The sequence below is a fragment of the Myiozetetes cayanensis genome, unplaced genomic scaffold, assembly GCF_022539395.1.
Source record: "Myiozetetes cayanensis isolate MyiCay16 unplaced genomic scaffold, myiCay2020 scf16, whole genome shotgun sequence".
NCBI lineage: Eukaryota > Metazoa > Chordata > Aves > Passeriformes > Tyrannidae > Myiozetetes > Myiozetetes cayanensis.
Window position 1 is genome coordinate 7,894,951 of NW_026087270.1, and position 20,423 is coordinate 7,915,373.

The 20,423-nt window shown below is 40.6% G+C and overlaps 1 protein-coding gene across 2 annotated transcripts; it reads left to right on the forward strand.

The window, feature by feature from the left end:
* Positions 1-3,290: 3,290 nt before the first annotated feature.
* Positions 3,291-15,845, forward strand: SNX20 (sorting nexin 20). Of its 2 annotated transcripts, none has more exons than XM_050311234.1 (6): positions 3,291-3,633; positions 8,109-8,238; positions 9,082-9,150; positions 10,355-10,559; positions 12,171-12,322; positions 14,876-15,845. In XM_050311234.1, exons 4-6 carry the CDS (start codon positions 10,367-10,369, stop codon positions 15,542-15,544), a joined length of 1,014 nt encoding a protein of 337 aa, XP_050167191.1. In that variant the 5' UTR covers positions 3,291-3,633; positions 8,109-8,238; positions 9,082-9,150; positions 10,355-10,366; the 3' UTR covers positions 15,545-15,845. The 2 variants fall into 2 exon arrangements, with proteins under 2 accessions (XP_050167191.1, XP_050167193.1); XM_050311236.1 differs by having other exon boundaries at positions 8,115-8,238.
* The last annotated feature ends 4,578 nt before the right edge of the window (positions 15,846-20,423 follow it).

The following is a 20,423-nucleotide window of genomic DNA, read 5'->3' on the forward strand; positions in this document are numbered from 1 at the left end:
TTTCTACGATGGCATTCAAATACCACAAAACTTACTGCTCTTTCTCCCACTCAGTTTGATCCCAGTTTCAGAAGCTATTGGAAAGCAGTGGAATCCAGTAGTACTGTAGCTATCTTCATCATCTTTTTTTAAACAGAAAGAGTATTTAAGAAAACTCTTTCCTCCAGAGAAAAGCAGTAACAACCACAGATAATCTGAAATTTATGCAAAGTCTCATCTTTCAGTCCCAGGAATTCACACATTTCTGTGCTGCCTTGGTGAGGCTCTTGTGCCATCCAGCCATTCCAACCTGCTCCTCCTCTGCACAGATGTGGCATGTGGGTGTCAGAGCATCACACTGAGGCACTGCTGCTGCAGCAGCTCACAGGAATTACGGGGTTTAATGTGTTTCCATCTGCAAAGTCATTAACATCTGAGGGACAGAATCTGGACAGTTTCAGACCTCACTGAAGGAAATGCTGGTAGACCGTAAATGTATTTTCAAGTTAAAAAGTACTTTTCTTCATTTTCATTCAATACACATAAATGGGCTTTAATGTTTGTCAGTGATTAATAAAAAAGTGGTGTCAGTATTGAATGAAATAGCAGTGCTTTGTATGAAGACGGATAAACAACACAACAGGATTTCACCCCACATGGAAACACGATTAAATGACCATTAGTTTTAATAAGTCTACTCAGATGTTAAAATAGTTTCATCCAAGTTCTGTCTAGTTCTCTCCTCTTACTTTTTCCAGACAGGGGGGTAAAAAATAGACCCTGTCTTGTTCTTCACAGCTCATTTTATGTTCTCAGCTTTCAAAAGCTGATGCCCTTCACTTTCTTTTTTTGTGAGCCTTTCCACAAACTTACTGAACCCCCATATACTTCAAAAAAGTATCTCTGACATTACAGGGAACCTGACCTTTCCTATTTTATTTACAGAAGTAATTCATGTTAATTTTAGTAAGTATGCATGGAAATAATATACTAAAAGAGAAGTCTGTTCAAGAGCTTAAAATGTTAATTTTAGAATATTATTTATCATATCTATTTTTAACAAGTATACCCTGCTTGCAGGTCCATTGCTGCAATATCATACAATCTTCACGTGTTTAGTAGTAAAGAATTCTGTGTGAAAACATGTTAACAGCTGCATTTAGATTATAGCACAGTAACTTTATATAGTGCATGGTCAGTCTTTCAAAGTCCTCATCCACAGAGATGTTATTAAACCCACTGGATACAGTGCCAAAAGGCTTTCCTTTATTAAAAAGTTCATTCTCCCTACATAAAAATGCCTTCTTAAAAAACTTATCTACCACCACTGCCCCCTGCCAACAAAAAAATACAGCTCTGAAAACTAAATCCTCTTCTTTTAGAATAATAAAAGTGATAAATTAGTATTTTAGCAGCACAGAAAAGCTTGTTAAAAGGATGTTAAGCTTTGGCAACATATCAAAAACATATTTACATAAACCGCTGGATTTATTTTTTTTTCAGCCATTTTCCATGGAATTGATTATTCTGCAAGCAGTAAAGTGAAATCCTTGCTGAACAAACAGCCCACGTGTATCAGACTATGGCCAGAATAAACTATTAGACTTCTATATGAATTGATTTGGGAACCAAACAAAGCACACCTACCACCAAGTCATCATTACACTGCACAACACACCAGCAACTACAAAACTCTGTGCAAACCAAAGAGTACTTGCCCACCACAGGCATTTTAAGTGTCAGAGCCTGTTCTGCTACCTTCTTCCACTCCACCTAGTACCCGAATTGTTTTCATGCTCAAAGGATTTTGGGGAGAATCAGGCAAAACACAGTTATGACTGCAACACTACATACTTCGGAAAAAAAAAAGCACTTCAAAAATCGTCAGAAGTAGACCATAATAAAATATCTAACTTCAAAGCTTCCCTAACTTCCTTTTTTATTCTTCTGTCATGAGTCACTGTTGTCACTACAGAGACATCCCATTATAAAAACAGTTTGCTCTGAAATGCAAGAACTCTGTTCCTACCCTGCAGGAGCCTCGGATGAACTGTATGGAGATATTTGAATCAGCTATCAGGTTTCAGCATGATCACACGTCCGTAGCTCTGATCCAGAGCACAAAACGAAGAGGCTAAAACAAATTGTACAGATTCTAAGAGAACTTTCACTTTAACACCGAAAAGAAATTTAAACAGCTGAGATGCAAAGTTATGTTCTCCGACAGTCCGAAAACAACTTTCGAGGGCAGGTTAAAACCCGGAGCAAGGAAATTTAGTCGCAGCTCAATGCACACATGAAAAAAACCTGACACTGGCTCCCTCACGGAGAGTTCCACGGCAAGACACGTCCGTGCGAGCCACAGGGCTCGGCCGAGCTTTGGAGAGCGATTATTCCCCCATCTCCGAGCGCCCTGTCCCCTCCCCGGGCGGTTCCGCGCAGGAAAGTCCCGACACAGTTCTGCGCTGCCCGGGGATTCACGCCGAGCCGCGGGAAGGCCCGGCCGGGCCCTGCGCGGCGCCCCCGCCCAGCCCGCAGCGGAGCCCCCGCCCCGCCATCCCCGGCCCGGCCCCGCGGCGCGGGGGGGCCAGGGGCACGGACGGAGCGCGGCCTTCGGCCGGGGAGCCGCCCCGCCCCTGCCCTGCCCTGCCCTGCCCTGTCTGAGGGCCCCGCGGCCGCGCTCGGCCCTCACCTCCTCACGGCCTGCCCCGCGCTGGGCGCGCCGCCCGCCCGCGGCACCGGCCCGGCCCCGTCCCCGGCCCCGGCGCGCTTGGCCGGCCCGCGCCGCGCTCGCCCATCGCCGCCGCGGCCGCGCAACCGCCCCTGCTGCCCCCGGCGGTCCGCCCCCGCCGCTCTCAACCAATCACAGCGCTCCGGCGCCGCAGCTCCGCAGCGCTATTGGCGAACAGCGGCGTCAGTCACGGCGGGATTCGGGGGTTTCCAGCCCGTCGCGGTTGTACGAGCGGCAGGGCAGGGGACGGGGGGCGGGGCACTCCCGCGGGAGGGCGCTGATTGGTCACGCGGAGCGCGGAGGCGGGACGTCGGGGGCTACGGCGGCGCTGATTGGGTGGAATGGGCGTGCCCCGAGGGCGGGACAGGGCGGGCGCCCGAGGGGTCGGGGCGGCTTCGCCCTTCCCATCCCATCCCATCCCATCCCATCCCATCCCATCCCATCCCATCCCATCCCATCCCATCCCATCCCATCCCATCTCATCCCTTCCCATCCCATCCCATCCCATCCCGCCCCGCCCCGCCCCGCCCCGCCCCGCAGGGACGGATCTGGATCTGGACTCGGACTTGGACCTGCCCGGGGCTCCGCTGCCCCTCCCTGGGAAGGACCCGCGCCCAGCTCCGTGAGCGGCAGCGAGTGGGGTCGGGGGACAGGGGCTCCTCGGGGCTCGGTGCGGTCACAAACCCCGCCAGGCGCGGAACTACCGAGCGAATTAATGAGCTGTCCCTCCGTGTGCGCCGGGGAAGAGGCCGGGAGGGATTTGAGCCGTGCGGTTTCCCCACCGCACGGCCTTTACAGGCGCGGGGAAATTCCGAGCTCGCTGGGGAAGCAGCGGCCGCTCCGCTCGCGTTCACGGGTTCGTGAATGTCGGGCTCGGCCTGGCTCCAGTACACAGTTGTGAAATATCTTTGCACTCAAGGAATGTAAGTAATGCTGCTGAGTATTTGATTTAATAAAGGCCAAATGAAGCTCCTCTTTAACCGACCTGCTTTTGGTTGTGACTGTCGTCTGAATGCTGCTGTTTCATCCACTTCGCATCGCTGTTGTTTATATATAGTGGGCTCTGCGTAAATAATGAATGAGAGAATGAACTCTGGGACAGAAAGGAGTTGCTCAGCGGGACGGTTGTGTTTACAGACTATTCACACATTCCCAGAAAGCAATATTTATTTTCAGAGAAGATTTTTTAATTCATTTTTTTTTTTAGTGTTGGGAGTGGGGGGGGGGGGTAAATACTGTGGCGTTTTAAACCGATGCTTTAAATTTCATTTAAAAAAATATATCTGTAGGAAGTCCATTTCTCGTAATGCAAAACTTCAAAGAAGCATCTTTGAAAAATGCAGTATATAATCCTGTACCTAAAGTGGTTACACTAACATTGACAGACAAATAAACACTTTCCTGGTTTCTTAGCATCTGTAACATTCCTCTAATACATGTTTTTATGTAATTTAGTAACATATGCAGATCAACGTTAGCTAAAGGCTGTTCTAGTAAATCTTGTTCCCTATAGCTCTCCAGAATCCAGAGACACAGTCACTAAGCAGATCCAGTGCAGCCTAAAATCAGACTGGAGTGCCCATTTCTAAGCTCTGAAGCCCTGTGTGTCACTGCCAAGGTTTTTGCTAGGAAGATGGGAAGGCAGGACACAGGGTTTTATTGGTCTGGGTACGTGCCAGATGGAAAGGACACAGAGACCAGCAGGAGTTTATTGGAAACTCCTGAGGAAACACTGAGATTCCATCTACTGTGGAACAAATGCTCACACTAATCATTTCACTAGTCACTTACAAGCAGAATTGCATTTCAAAGTCTCATTTAATTTTTAAAGAATGAATCATATTGAATATATACTAAGATTTATTCCTTACATTTCTTCATTTCACAGGAGAGCTCCCAGTAAACCCAGCCATGCTCAGCTGATCCTCAAGGTGGCTATCTACGCACAGCTGCTGCAGCTCTCCACTTGGAGAGCTGCCTTTTGTGCTACTACAACATGCATTGGCACATCTGCTGTAAACCCTGTTATCCCAAATTTCATTATGTTTACATTTTGGGTATAGATAAATCACATGGGGAACATGACTATAAGTATTAGCCAAAGTACACCATAATTATATGTGAGAGGAAAAGGGGACAGACACAACACAAGCAGAAAATATCAAAGTACTTGATAGGAATGAATACATGTAGTGTTCCTAATAACTCACAAGCAAATATTTAAAAACATTTTGTATTCCATGTAATTATGTACTTAACCCTCTGTGAATTCATCAGGAAAAATGACCAGCATGACCCATTTAGAAAGTCTGTCATTCTCCAGACAGAATAGTGCTTGTGACTTTTAACCCAAGTTAATATCCCATTGACCCACTGGCTTGCACACAGCTCTGTGTCACTGACACACCACAGATGAAAGGCAGGCCAAGACTGGTGTTTACTCTAAAGCTCCTTCATGCTCCTTTAGAACTATAAAGGCATTGTAAAGTGATAACAGGACTTTGGCAGCGTAAAACGGGCCTGGTACGTCTCTTTCATGTTGAAAACCCTGTCAGTAACACCAGCATGAGCTATTTTTCATTAAACAGTGAATGATTTCTTTAAGCCACACTCTTGTTAAGAGAGACGTGTTTTGTAATAATGAAGTATGGTCAACAAATTCCACTTTCAAATGACACAACACTATACAATTAAATATTATAGCATGGTACAAAATTTTGTGCTGTGCCAGGATAGGAGTATGGTATTCATTTATCACAGCATCACCCCAAAAGTACAGAATATTCATGCAAAACAGCTGAGTTTTTTTCTGCTAATTCAAACATGGAAATGGTTGGTATTTATCCAGCTGCATTTAAGAAAAAGAGAGGAAAGGTTCTTGTAGAAGCATCAAAGACAATATTATAACACTTTCTAAATATTAGTGATGTGATAAAAAGGGACTTGGATAAATATATTAGGTATTTCTGCTTCCCTCTGGTTTTTAGTGTTTGTTTTTTGTTGCCTTTTTTTTTTTTCTTTCTCTCACTACCTACAGTTCTAATGAATGATTTAGTAAAATAAATAAGGTTTAGTTACGTAGTTTGGGGCCTGAGATGGAAAAGCAGCACAGACTATGAGGTTGCCTGAAGCTGTAATGGACAGAAGCTGAAGAGTATTTTGTAATAGGGCTATTACAGCCACATTCTTTAATAAGAATAAGACCTTGCTGTGCCTATAATAAAATACCAATAAAATCTGCCAGGAAACTGCAGTTCGTAGATGACATTGGTTTATCTTCCAGTTTTTCAAGCTGATACCAGCTTTGTAGTTTATGATTGAACACTGTATCTGTCTGGGTTTGTGTAATCTATCTGATTGGGAAAATGGGAACTGCCCAAAATGGGCTATAAATCAAGGCAGGATATTTAACACTATTTCAGCTGTCTCCTCTGCTTTTTTAACTACCAAGAACACAAACACGGTCTTTCAATAGTGGAAGGCATCCTTAACATAGCATCACACTGCTGGCTCATCTGGTGTCTAGTTGCCAAATTTGGACATAAACTTTCAGGTTATTCTTCCTAAAATGAGTAATTTTGTCTTAAATTGGTATGGAGGGCGTAACTTCAATGACAACCACCTTTTATGCACTGCAGTGTTACGATTTTAACCTTGCCTTACTCCTACATTATTGCAGAGCATTCTTTTTCCATATCCCTTGGTAGATGCTTTTTAACACTGTGTTCTTTACGTCTGAAGAAGCCAGTGCTTTCACAGAATACAAACTCTTTGTGAGCCAGTGCATGAGGATCCCTTTACCATCCCTATAACAGAACATTTAATGAATATGTTCTTTTTTTAAGATCTTCCAGGTTAATTGGACTAGGACTTACTTATTCTGAAATAATTGAAAGTAGAGGTCATACTTAATATACTGAAAAATGTGCTTTTTTCTTTTAGCATTTAACAAGAGAAGGACAATAGCACTAAGCATCACAAAATAATACATTGCTTCTTTGGCAACACATAAATTAACAGATTCAGAATTCAAAGTTTAGATACATCTGTGAACTGTCAGCAAGAGTAAAATGCACTGAAATCCCTCTTTGGTTTTGCTCACAATTGTAACCAAACCCATAAATCTAACTTTAAAGGAATGAGAGTAGAGCCAGAAACATATGCCTTGTCTGCACTTAAAAGGGTTGGCTGGTATAGCTACACCTTAGAGCTGAATTGGCAAGCACAGATTTCTGGTGTAACTTAAATCATATTCTGCATGGAACATGCTAAAGTGGCTGAAGGACTCTGCCAGTATAATGGCATCTACACTAGGGCTTTTCCCAGTGTGGTTGTAGCTCCATTGGAGTGATTTTTCATCATTCTGACAGCTGTTTTGGCAAAACTTCTACATTTACCAAGTCCAAGTTGGAGCTGGCATTATTTTATGTGGCAAATAGAGCAGAAGAGAAGCATTGCCAGTTTATGGCCCTGGTTTTACATTATTGTAAATTGTTTGCTCTGAAGGACTGTGTGGGGCAGGATCCATGTGGTCCTTTGGATGTTTGCCTCCCACATTTGAGCTCCATTAAAATTGCTTGGTTTTTTCAGTGACTGAGCTTTGGCAAGGGGGAAACTTACATTACTAAAAAAAGATAATGTCCATATTATTTACCTCAGAAATAGCTATCCTGAGGGTTTAAAGCAAATTTCCAAAGCGAAGTGAACTGCAAAAGGAAGCATCTGCACCAAAGAACATGTGGATTAATACATCATTCTATTTCACCTTGTCCTCAGTTCAACAACGAATTTAAGCGTATATTAAGCATAGGATTAATTTTAGGCACACTCGTAAGCCCATTTCAAGTTTAGTAGACATGTCAGATGTGATAATGTTTCCATTTGAACTTTAATTAAGCAGATATTTGAAATTAATCACATGTTTAAGCACTATGTGGAATCAGGATTTCTGTCAGAAGTGCAAGTTTACACAGAGCGAGGTTGTTCGCTGTGGTGCCACCTGCATTTTCTTTCCTGAACTGGATGTTAAGTCTGTACTTTAAAGACATCCCAAAGGGCATTATTTTTCCACATAAGCACATTTACATATTTGGCTCTTTTTTCCCTAATATCCCTCTTGCTAAGCGTGGTTTTTTGGTTTCAGAAATCAATGCAGAGAAGTTTTCCTTGATTTTGTTAATTGCATTTACTGTTGAACTCTTTCCTCTGCCAAGCCCCGTGGAATCCTGACTCTGGGGTTGCCAGACCTGCCCGGTGCCGGGCCCTGCTCGCCGGGGCAGCACAAGGGCTGCTCGGGGCAGATAGGAAATCTCACGCGTAATCAGTCAGCACTGAAGCAGTGAGCCAATGGGACGAGGAAGTCTGATTTAATCAAGGCTTCTTCCTTCCTTTTTGTAAGACACAGAATGTGCCTGCTAGAAGGGAGCACAGACATGTTTTTCTGCGGTCCGAAAACGCTAAGCAGGCTTTGCGTGGCCTTGTACGGACCCTCCATGTGCCACAACTAACTGCAGTCCAGCAGGTTCCAGGTGAGTGGTCTGGGCACCTTGGTTGGTTTCTAGTTATTTCAAACTCAGTGAAGGAGCTGGAGCAGGATTTACCCTGAAATGGAACAGGATGAGTGTCTGTTCCAGATAAAATGGTGTAATTTGTTTCAGGGGGTTTGTATTGTTTCGGATGTTTTTAATATGTAAAAATGAATCGTAACTTACTTAAAAGAGCTTGGAATCGTTTTTAGCTGTGAAAATGAAACTGTTTATATGAAGTGCATGTTTTCAAGGCACATATATTCAAGGCAGAAAATTTGTGTATCGTAATGTCCAATTCTGCATTCTTCTGTTCACAAGTGTGCTGTGTTTCTCTTGTAAATCATGTTTTAAAGTAGCATTTTTATATATAAATATACACTCACATAAATGCATTTGCTACGTATGTAAAGCTATATATATATAGAAAGATTTTTTTTAATGTAAATACAATTTTGCTTATAAAGTTATCCCAGCTTACAACAAAGAAAAAAGTTGTCATTTAAATTTGTTCGGCCATTTTCAGATTCCTCATTTAATCTACTTTATATGCTCTTGGGGTAAACTGTTGTGATTTTCAAAAGATTGAGCGATTAGACAATAAGTAAGTGGCTACTCTTCATGCAGAAAAAGCAGATCTTAAGGAGGACTCAAAGAACAGTGAGAACTTTTCATTCTGGGTTTGAAGTTAGAAAATAAGGGCTTCCATGATGCTTTTATTAAGGAGGATGACAACATTGATGTACTTGTTTATCCAAGCCAGGCAAAGGCAAGGTTTCTGTTAGGGGAAAGTGGTTTGCCTGTTCATTATTTCCAGTGTGGAAAGTAATTTCTTTTCCTTTATAGCCTTGCAGCTTGCCAGAAATCAATAGGACTGCTGAAGGAGTTTCCTCACCTCTGTATCCTGCATTGCGAGTGAGTGGTTGGCAATTGGAAGCCAAATGATATGTAGTAACATCCCTCTCCTAAACTCTCACACTATTTAATAATATGCCCACTGCTTGGGCATTATTTTAGCAGGGCTTTATAAAAGTACATTGTTCTGTTATTTGATTTTCACCTCTTGGCTGAACTGTGAGCAAAACTTTGCTCGTGATAGCTAACTGAACACAGCACCCTGGCAAAGTTGTTAGCATGTTCTTAGAACACATCCAGCTGCTGGAATAACATAGTGGTGTAACAGGTAGGGTTTGGGTTTGGGTTTTTTTTTTGGTTGGTTGGTTGTTGTTTTTTTAAAAAAACAAACAGCATCCTGGGGAAATATTTATGTGGCAGAGTGGCCAATCTGGTGTGTGTAGTAGGAACATATTGTGCTAGGCATTTTATCAGTACATGGTAAAATAATGGTCCTAACAGAACAGGCATACAGATCTACTACAGTACAGTATGTAGGGTGAGAGGGCAAGTAAAGGGAAAATGCTTCTGTACAATAATTAGAAAATTCAGTTATTGTTACACTGAGCCATTGTCAAATTCACTTGTTTTGTTCTCTAGTACAGAGTAGTATAGTTCTCTATAACTGTTCTATATATTGTTCTCTATAGTACAGAGACAAGTCCCTGGCGGCAATCTGAAACTGTGAAATATGATAAAAACATTTTATTATTTTAGATACCACTCTATTTTGCCCTACAGGTTGTTATTAAGAACAGATGGAAAGTTTTTGAGTCTTGAGAACACTATATTCTAGCAGTGTAAGAGAGCCAGGCTGCTAGTTATACTAATTATCTCCAAGATTTTAGCTCATCTGAACTCATACTTGCAAGCTTGAGGGCAAAATACAAGGAGGAAAATATCTGCCCACACTGAAGTTCATGACCAAATTCTCATAGGTAAGAACTGATTTCCCCACATAATCCTATTCAATACAACTTCTTGTGGTTTTCATGTTTGGTTTTAACCTGCTAGAAAAAAGCACTTTCAGCAGTAATGGTAATAGGAATAGTTCTGCACTGGTAACTATGAAAATATTTCTATTTATTACTTTGGCTTTTATGAAACTACAGTTTCACTGATACAAGTTCACAGAGAACAATGAGTAAGTAATGAAAAAGATTACCAGACTGGATCCTCTAAAGGCATGGTACTAAGAAATATCATGGGTTTTGTAATCTTTCAGTGAGAGTTTGCAATGGACCGAGATTCACACTGCACAGCAGAAAAGGAACTGTTGGAAGCTGTAAGCAGAATTACTACATTTTCTACCACAAGCAGAATTACAACATTTTCTACCACAAGCCCATCTGATAAAGAAGAAAATCAACCCAAAGCCGAAATTTCATGTCAACTGAGAAAAGAAAACTCAGAAAAAGATGACTTGCAAGGTTGATGCTATCTTTTGATTTTATTTTTCATCTAGCTATTTATGCCATTAATCTTTTATATAAAAAACTTTTCTTATTAATTGCAACAGTAGTTCAAAGTTACACTGCTACACTGCTCTGAAATAAACCTTGATTATACTTGTAATAATAATGTAGCAAGAGTGAAACAGATGCACATCCAGGTGTGTATACACGCACACAGTATTCCTTTTAAATTGTTTGTGCCCAAAATGTATTATAGATTTAATTTACACACCGGGAGTGAAAGCAGTGATCATCAGATGGCCTGTCTCAGGAGTGCAACTTCTGTCCATCACAAAATCTGAACTACTTGATAGTATCAGCAAAGACACCAAGACTGAAGCTTATCTCAAGCAGGTGGCTCTCACACACCTTTAAAGAGGCAGCACTGAGCATTTACTATGCCCAAGACTGCTGTCATCTGTTATTAAATAAAATTTTATGTATAATCCAAAATATATGTAATCTCATCAAGATTTTTCAGCCTGCAAGGATGTCATAAAACCCATCTCTCTTAGGAAATATTTACTTTGTAGAGATCAAGCCAAGCCCCAAAGGCCCTGATAATGGAGACTGTATGGCAAATTGATTGAGAATATGTAAAAGTAGGAGTACCATGATACCTTTACAAGTCTGTTTCTGCATCAAGCTGATCTCTTACCCTTCGTTTGTGCTCATTCACCTCCATTGTCAGAATGCAACACACATTGCAGACTGACTTTGGCTGACTGCCTTGACAGTGGGCCCACTGAAATACAAATATTTCACTTCTTTTATCCACTTTACTAGCCTATATGCCACCAGATGAAAACTGTTGTCAGTAGATTTCAAAGACAGAGAAATCACCTTTTGAAATGCTACATCAAATCTCCTGTAAGCAAACTCTTCAACCAGCTGTCCTATATTTTTATATATGCATATGTATACATATGTATGTGTGTGTCTGTATGTGAGTGTAGGAGGAGAGAGAAGGGAAAGGAAGGAGGTATATAAAATATTTGCAGCTGAACTGTGTCATCAGCTACAAAAGAAAACGAGGATGCAAAAATTCCTCCTTCAGTTGAGTTGGGTATCCAGCTTTGAGGTTAGGATATTCATGTTTTCTCAGCTTTTGCCTATTACTGCACAAACCTCACATTTGAATAGGGTCAGTATTTGAAAATATGTCTGAATTTGCAGCTGCATTGTGTTAACTCCTCCTTTGAGCAACAAAGGAGCCTGGAGAAACATCTGACTCAGGAGACTCAGTTGATGTTTCTTTGGGCTGCCTCTGGGATGGTGAACAAAATCCCATGCTCAGACTGTGCCTGAGGTTACACCCTTGACATACAATACTTCTTGGCACGACTTTTTCTACAACTTTGTATTCTGCAGATGCTTTGGTGTCTTTCAAAATATTAGACCCCAATAACTTCCCTCAAAGCATCTGGACCTGTCATTATTATCAGTGAAATCACTTATTTTATCAGTCTTTAGTTCCTGCAGTTACAGCAACAAAAAATCTAGGCTGTCCTTTCATAATAAATGTATAAGAGCTTTTTTTCCAAATGCAAAGGATATAATCTGACATACTAAATATATTATTTTTAGATTCCAGTTCTACCCTAAGTCCCCACTCTTCGATGACCACTAAGGAGCTTCAGGAATATTGGAGGAATGAAAAAAGCCAGTGCAGACAAGTCAAACTCCTTTTTGAAATCCCATCAGCCAGAATTGTAGAGCACCACTTATCTAAATATGTGGTAAGCTAAGAAATTAATATGTAAGAAGATCATTAATTTTTCTTCACTCTACAGGGGTCTGCAGAGCACACAGCACGTCTCACTACATGAAAGCCTTACCGAGGGCCAAGTTTTGCAAGCCACTATCGTATGGTGTAAAAGCTCACTGATTGTACGGGCATAGCTGCTGGAATCTGCCTCTAAAAAAACCCTCTGACAGTCAATTCACAAAATCTGCATCAGTGGACAAGTGACATCAAGTAAATTAGTAGCCTGAGCATCCCTAACACCCAGAGCTTTGTCAACATTAAGGAAATTCACACAAGTAAAAAAATATCACTATAGTTACACTTCCACTGAGCTAGCCTGCTGTAGCAGCTGCAGTGCATTTGTATAACTTCCACATCAGAGGTTTCTTTTAGCACAAGTGCAAAATTCTTTGATGTTGAAAAAGCCTAAGACATCCTCCAGCTAGATCACTTGGGATTGTTCCCCTTCCCTACATAGACCTCCCTTAGGTGGCATATTTCTGTCATATTTTTAAAATAAAACATGAGTATGAGGGGGAGGAACAACACAGTAGTTTGGATTTTTGTATCTTCACTCATAGTACTGATGCTGGTCTTTTATTTCTGATTCTGCTCCTGACCTTCAGAAGGACTGATCTAGAGTGAGTCTCCTTCACCACTCCTGTGAAATTCAGATAGGGATGATTTCCTTCTTTGCTGCAATCTCTGAGACGAAAAATGCCAAGAATCATGCTAGCATTGCTGACACTGGGTCACCCAGCTTAGTAGAATTTGGAGCAGGTAAATGTTTTGCAGACTGGCCTCAGATCTTGCTGCATTCTGTACGCACCTACTTAGTTCATGCTATTCCAACCTACTTGTTGCTGCTGTTATTGCATACACTCAGCAGTATCCAGCTTGCTGAATAGTTCAAAATTATTTTAGTAGAACTGTATGAGAACAAGAGTATCACTCAGCTTATGTGCAATTAGTTAAACTCAGTTATAAGTTACATGCCTAGGCAGAAAGATTTACATTATAAAAAAATTGAGTCAATTTGAATGACAGTCAAATTAAATGGTATTTCTTGCCTTTTTCATGCACACTCCTCAAATAAAAAAAAGCAAGTACTTGTAAATTATTCACTTAGCTGCCCTTGATAAAATGACAACTTAAAAAAAATTGCTCTTATGATTGTTTTAGAATGCATCAGGCACATATACACTTTTCAGCAGGGAGCAGGACAAAGTATGGGAAAATGTCACAGTGCTTACAAATGAAAAGAGATCAGAGAAGTCAGCTCAAATTTAGAAACCTTTCAAGAGGCACCTATAAAGATCATTTATGAAGATTAAAGAGAATTTCTCTTTAAGGAAAAACAAGGAAGAGAATCAGACAGACACTGGAATGAGCACTGGTTTGCACCCTTCAACAGCAGCAAAGAAAACAACTGGCATGAGTCAAACCTGTCCAGCCCCTGTAATAAATCAGTGTGAATAGGCTGAAGTTGAATATAATTATGGTCATCTAAAAGGCCCACAGTCTGTGTCTTTAGCTGATGTGTGGTGGCCTCTGTGGAGCTTCACTGGTTTATGCACATTAGGGATTTGGCCCTTCCTCAGCATCACTGTGCTTTGATCAGATCCAGAAGAGAATCTATTTGTACAACACATAACACACGATTTTGTTTTGCAGCTATTTTCCTAATATCACATTTATTATAACCATTTTGAGGCTAGTGAAGAGCTGAGGAAGACATACTCTTGAGTTACTGTGGGCCAGCATTGCTGTTAGCTGTTAGTGAAGGAATTTAGATAGCAAACAGATTGTTGTAGAAATGTCAAATTTTTTTGTATTATTTACGTGCCAAGTAAGTTTGAATAGAGGGCAGTGATTTAGAGGGGGGGGAAGGCTTTGGAGTTGCTCCATCTTATTTTTGCACATACCAAATATATTGCCAAACACTCCCTCTTCTTTCACAGGATTAATAACACCCCCAGATCCCCAGTAATATCTCTTACAAACAACATTTCTGAATATTATGACCAATGTAAAATAGATTACATTCAATATTAAGTCTGGGAAATCCATTCAGTTTGCTGAAGATGATTGATTGCAGCAGCCACGGCTGTTACAAACAAAGTACAGCTACAGAAATGCTTTCTAAGTGTTTTTATGTGCCTCAGTCTGCTGTCAGTTTGCCTTTCCCAGCACCTTGCAGGATGGAATCTGTTAGTGCACTATCTACAACTTATTTGCATGCTAAGGCTAAGTCTGGTGACAAAAGTACAGAACAGCAGGAGGTGGGAAATATTAATTTGATGGTTGCAGACTCTTCAGGCCTACGCTGAGCATGCACCCTAATCCCAGACAGCATGTGATTTAGCAGCACTGCTGTAAACCATAGGAGTATACAAGATTACATACATAAAATTGGTGCAGGAACGTTTTAGCTGGAGGAATATACAGGCACAATATCTTTTCAAAGCAGTAACAGAAAAAATCTGACTGCAATAGGGCTAGAATGGTCCTTCTCATGCTTATTTTTCTGTTTGACTTTGTTTAGACGTATAAAATCATCATTCTGCAAACAGGGAGTTTTGACAGCAACAAGTCTGTAATCGAACGACGTTATTCGGATTTTGAGAAACTGCACCGAAATCTGCTGGAGGAATTTAGTGAAGAAATGGAAGATGTGACCTTTCCCAAAAAAGCCCTAAAGGGGAACTTCACAGAAGAAATAATCAATGAGAGAAAATTAGCCTTCAAGGACTACCTGAGACTTCTGTATTCTATGAAATGTATCCGAAGATCAAAGAAATTTATTGACTTTCTAACAAGGCCAGAGCTTCAGGAAGCGTATGGTTGCTTGCGGGGTGGCCAGTACACCAAAGCTTTGGAAATCCTTTTGGAAGTCATCGGTCTGCAGGAAAGGCTGACAAGAGGCAACCCTGTCTCAATTGTCCCTACTCTCTGTGCTATCGTGGTGTGCCACAAGGACCTGGAAAACCCAGCAAGTGCCTTTGAATATGGAGAAAAAGCTCTATCACGCCTTCGTGTGCATTCCAGCCACAGGTATTATATCCCCTTGTTAGAAACAATGATCACTCTGGCCTATGAACTTGGCAAGGATTTTCTGTCTTTGCAAGAAAAACTGGAAGAATGGAAGACAAAGAAAGATCCCATACGGGTTTTTACCCTGAAAGAACTTGCAGTTCGGGAGTACGTACAATGAACGCAAAAAAACATTTCATCAAAGAGCAAACTCCTGAAGGAGTAAGAACTGAAAATTTCCAGTTTGGCAAACATAGCATTGTATTAATTGAAAAAAAAATTAAATTAAATATCTTCCATGTTCAAAAGGGACATTAGCATCTATGTTGGAAAATATTACATTTTCTCTGCAGATATGAGGAGCACCTGAGGAGCACCTTAAGTTTTTTGAAAGAAATTTGCAGGAAAATAATCATTTATGTTTTGCTTATTTTGAATGTAGCTTATTTTCAGTGAAAAGTCAGAATAAAAAATTACAATGAATAAAGCACTTAAGACTGCAGAATCAGAAGCATTTCTTGCTCATGTGGAAACTATTTCCTTTCAAGAACAAAAATACCTTCTCAGTTGATGCAATTTCAAGGATGCATCTTCAGACACTGAATGTAGTTTTTTTTTCATCCTCCAGCTCAGGCCTGGTCAAATAGCACTTTGCTGTGTTTGAGAATGATGGGATTGGTCCTGTTCCCACTGAATTCAGCTGTTGTGGGCAGGAGAACGTGGGGGGGAAGGTTTACAATCAACTTTGGTAAGAGCAAAAGATACAAGCAATGATCATTCCATCAGAGATGAGGGAATATACCTCATTTCCCTTCCGTAACTAGCAGAGTTTTATGACTTGCATTGAAGGTACATTCTTGTTTGGGGTGATCTTTAAGCACAGCTTTGACTGGGGTGGAAAATTCAAACCACGTGTGCTACATTCATAATGGAAAGGAACTACAGGAGGGTGCTGTTGGGGAGAACATCTGGCTATTATAATGCTAGCATTTAATTCTGATTATTGAGCTGTGAGATATGGTTAACAGACGGTCTGTGCTTCTCTCTTTCCTTTCAGAGGTTTATATAAACTGGGCCTTGCCTTAGCTATACAGGCTGGTATACTGTGGAAGCATCATCTTGGTGGCACTGAAATATTATACCTAATTTTTTCAGGGATCCAACCCACCTATAAAATACTAAGCTTGTTTTGGCCCTAAAGCTCCTGGGAAAGCTTCCTAAGAGCTGAAAAAGACTCAGTTTAACCTCTTTGGTAATTTCCCTCAACTGTATGATCTCTCCCATACACTTATTTTAACAATCCAGTAAATTAATTCTCATAAATATGGTAAATAATTTAATTAACTAGCATGGGTCATTATCCTCTGCTGAACACAGTCAGGCCTGGACTCCAGTTACAGATACTACATGCACCACATTGACACTGTCAATAAATTAGGAATAACTGTATTAACTTACCTCCCAGACACATGAAAGAATCAGCTAATTGGAAATGCACTGAGCCTGAAAAACTTTGCTGTGTATTGTTACAAGAAGGATGTCTTGAAAAAAATACAGAATAATAGGAGTGTCTGGGGTAGAATGTTAATATTTTAAGTAGCTATTAACAGCTAGACATTAAACTCAAAATACATGGATTATTTGTTATTTGACAATTGTTTTTTTCTAGTTATACCAGAAATAATAGAATTAAGAGTAATTAATTAAGAGCCTTAGGGACTAATCTTCCCATAACGTATCACATTGCAGGACAGTTTAAATGAATCAAAGGTAACACCTTCTTAGAGAATGTCTGAATCAGTATCAAAGCAATGAAGAAGAAAGCATGCCTGGGGTTTGCATCACACTCAGGCAGTTTCAAGTTAAGGTAGGAAGGAGTCATGGCCTTCATGCTGCTCTAACTCCACAGAAGTTGGTGATGAAAGACCAAAAGAACAGCAAAAATCCATTTCCTCCCTTTTGCTCCCTCCCATCACTGTGTGCAGTGCCCTGGGCACAGCTCCCTTGGATTCTGCTCAGATTCCCATGGGATGGTACATGAGTCTCTGATTGCATCCACAGTCCCTCACCTTACAGCTGACCACAGGATTAGAGGGTCCATAAGGATATGCTGCCTGACAAGGACAATTACCAGGAAAGGCAGCACATCAGTAAGATCTTACTTTTAACCTCTACTTGTGGTAATGTTGTAACTTTCCATCTCAGAACGACTGACTGATCCAAAGCTGACCTATTTCTGCTGGCATGTTCTGAGGTGCAATTTGGCTAAGAGAAGAATTTATATAATTGAAAAGACAATAAAATAAATAGTGCAAAAAAACCCCAATTGTTTAAATGGAGTAAGCCAAATATCTTCTTTTCCATACAATGTACTGGTAGAATTTTATCAGCAAAATGATCCTAGAAAAGTTCTCATTGTCCTTGTCCACCAGAAGGTGAAGGTCAGTCTCCTTGTATTATGGGGGAAGATGAACTAAACAAATACAGGAATAGTGTGAAGAAAGAACATTGTTGGGTAATTCCCCCACACTGAACTTCCTTAGTAGAGACTGTTTTCAGCTGTGGCAATTAGTTGGCCACAACATCTTCAGAGCTACCCAGTAAGAACATATCATCTGCCTCACTCAAAGGGCTGATTTCAATTTCTGCTGCATTGAGACTTCCAGTCAAACCACTTCAAAGAGTCAAGGGTAATGTTCATAAAATGAGTTTGTGATTTCGTTACTATTAGAATACAACTAAAATTAAAATCTCCCCAACAATTCAAGCTCCCCCAAGCAAATCAGGTATGCATTTCCTTCCTACAAATGCAAGTCTGTGACCTTTGGATGTATGAATCTCTTCAGAGATTGCATTGAAAATCATTGGAAAGAAAAGGCTAGAATGGATATGGTGTCAAACGGGGGTCCACAGAGGCTGCATTTCATCTGGAGCTCTGCCACAGACTTGGTCTGAACTTTGCACAAGGAACTTAACTTCTGTGCCTCTATTTCCTCACTCAGTACTTCCCCATAAGGTTTCCTCATTCAGGTTTTTAGTACCCATAGATCAGGAAACCTTTGAAACCTGACCAAATAAGTTAACTCTAGCATTTAACTCAGAAATGTGCATTGGGATAGAGGCAATTTTGATTTATATAAGCCTGTTGTATTTATCAAGAATAACTTAGTACCTCTAAGTTCTCTTTCAGTTCAAGATGCCAAACCTGTGTGCTTATTGTGGATTGCATAGTTTCTTACCAGTGCAGTCTTATTTTAAAATCAGGTGCTACTTTTCTTATAAACTAGAGAAGTTACAAAATTATCTATATATTACAGTGTGCTGTAATGAGACCATGCTGGCTGATCAGCTCCACAGGCAATCAGCCAATTCCGATTTCTTACCTATATACTCTCAGAGAGTGGTTGGACCTGCCAAAAGAATTCTGCTTCTCTTTACTCACATTTCAAAAGTCAACTTCTGCATATTATTTTTTACTTGATTTTTACAGCAAAGTGAGTATTCAGCAGTTACATGTTAGTAAACTAAAGGGTAATGGCATTCCTGCTCCAATACTGACCCAATTATCTCTCACTGGTAGGGACAGCCTGAGAGGACCAGGTTCCCTCTGCCTGTACATGCAACTTTGCCTTCAACAGTTAAAAATGTGAGTCCTGGTAGGACAGATTTCCTGCAGGCAGTCAGAGATTAGTATCTTTCCCCATTACTTTTGCTCAGTGCAGCAGTACAGTAGCATTGCTGTATTGTCCTGGCTTTTTCATAAGATGTATAACAATTACATGGGTGCTCTACACCTGCCACCACATCTTAGTTTTCCTCTGAATAGTGTTTTAAGAAGGGCTCAAAAAAGAAATTGCTAACATTTCCATCCACATCTACCTGTCTTGCTTATCTATTAACTCTTGTTGAGAAGCCATTGGAGAAACAATGTCTGAAACCCTTGTGCTCTCTCCATGGGGTTCACATCCTGTCCCCATTCTATACATCCCAGCCCTACAGGTGCTGGGCCAGCAACAGTGAATAGCACTGCATCAGTGAAGCTCTTTTGGAAACAAAAAACTCTGGCACTACCACATATGCAAGAACATAATATAAATTAACAAAGCAGGTGGTTCCTGCTTCCAGCCAGCCATTTTACTTCAGTGCTGTACAACATTTGAGTGATAAAAGCCTGTTTTATAAATAAATCCATTTCATCCATTTCCTATCTCCCAAAACAATGTGTGCTCTTTACAAAATGTTTCTTTGGTTTAATAAAATAAATGGAAATGAGCAGTTTCTGGCATTTCTCCTGTTTGCATTATTAACCTTCATCAGCCATTCTCTGTACCTAGAAGGTAGCTGGAGTCAACAGACAGAACATCTGGAGACCCAAGCTCTGGTCTTGGCAATGTTACAAGCCCAGTGAGTGACCTTGATCAAGTCTAATCAAACCTCAAGTTTCTTTTGAACACCAATATGGCTTTGTCCTCTTCTATAAAACTATGGTTTACTTATATTTTAGCCATACATTCCAAAGTATCATTTTCCCCATTTTACAGCTGGGGGAATTGTGGTACAAGTAAGAGGAGTGATTTTTCCCAAAGTCTAATACAGTGGTCTGGAGACCACACTGACTGCCTGGAGAAATACTGAGGCACAACTTGCATCACAGATTTACAAAGCAGAGACGTGTCACAGTTACATGTTCTTAAGTATATGAACAGCCACAACACAGCTTCATTTTTGCCTAGTATCATATACCTGAGAAAACTGTGTGATAAGACTATGGAAGAGAAAAGAGTGGAGTAAGTCTGAACTGATAAGTGGTTGAATAGCACAAATATTTTAACAAAAATACTTTACCAAAATAGCAAAGAAAAAAAAGTCTTGCCTAGGAGATTTTTAGGTTATACCAAAAAAATCTCCAGACTTCAGTATCATTTTCCACAAGAAGGAACAGGAAAATATTTTCAAATACATTTTTCCAGTTTTAAGAATTTCTTACAACTCTGGAATTTCTTTCCAGTGCTTTTGTACTCTAAACAAGAAGAATCACACAACCACTAGAGTACCATATG

Excerpts from the sequence above, each read along its gene's own strand:
- SNX20 (XM_050311234.1), top strand. The coding sequence starts at position 10,367 with ATGGACCGAGATTCACACTGCACAGCAGAAAAGGAACTGTTGGAAGCT. Across the intron at positions 10,560-12,170 it reads AGAAAAAGATGACTTGCAAG|ATTCCAGTTCTACCCTAAGT; the intron begins GTTGATGCTATC and ends TATTATTTTTAG. Across the intron at positions 12,323-14,875 it reads ACCACTTATCTAAATATGTG|ACGTATAAAATCATCATTCT; the intron begins GTAAGCTAAGAA and ends GACTTTGTTTAG.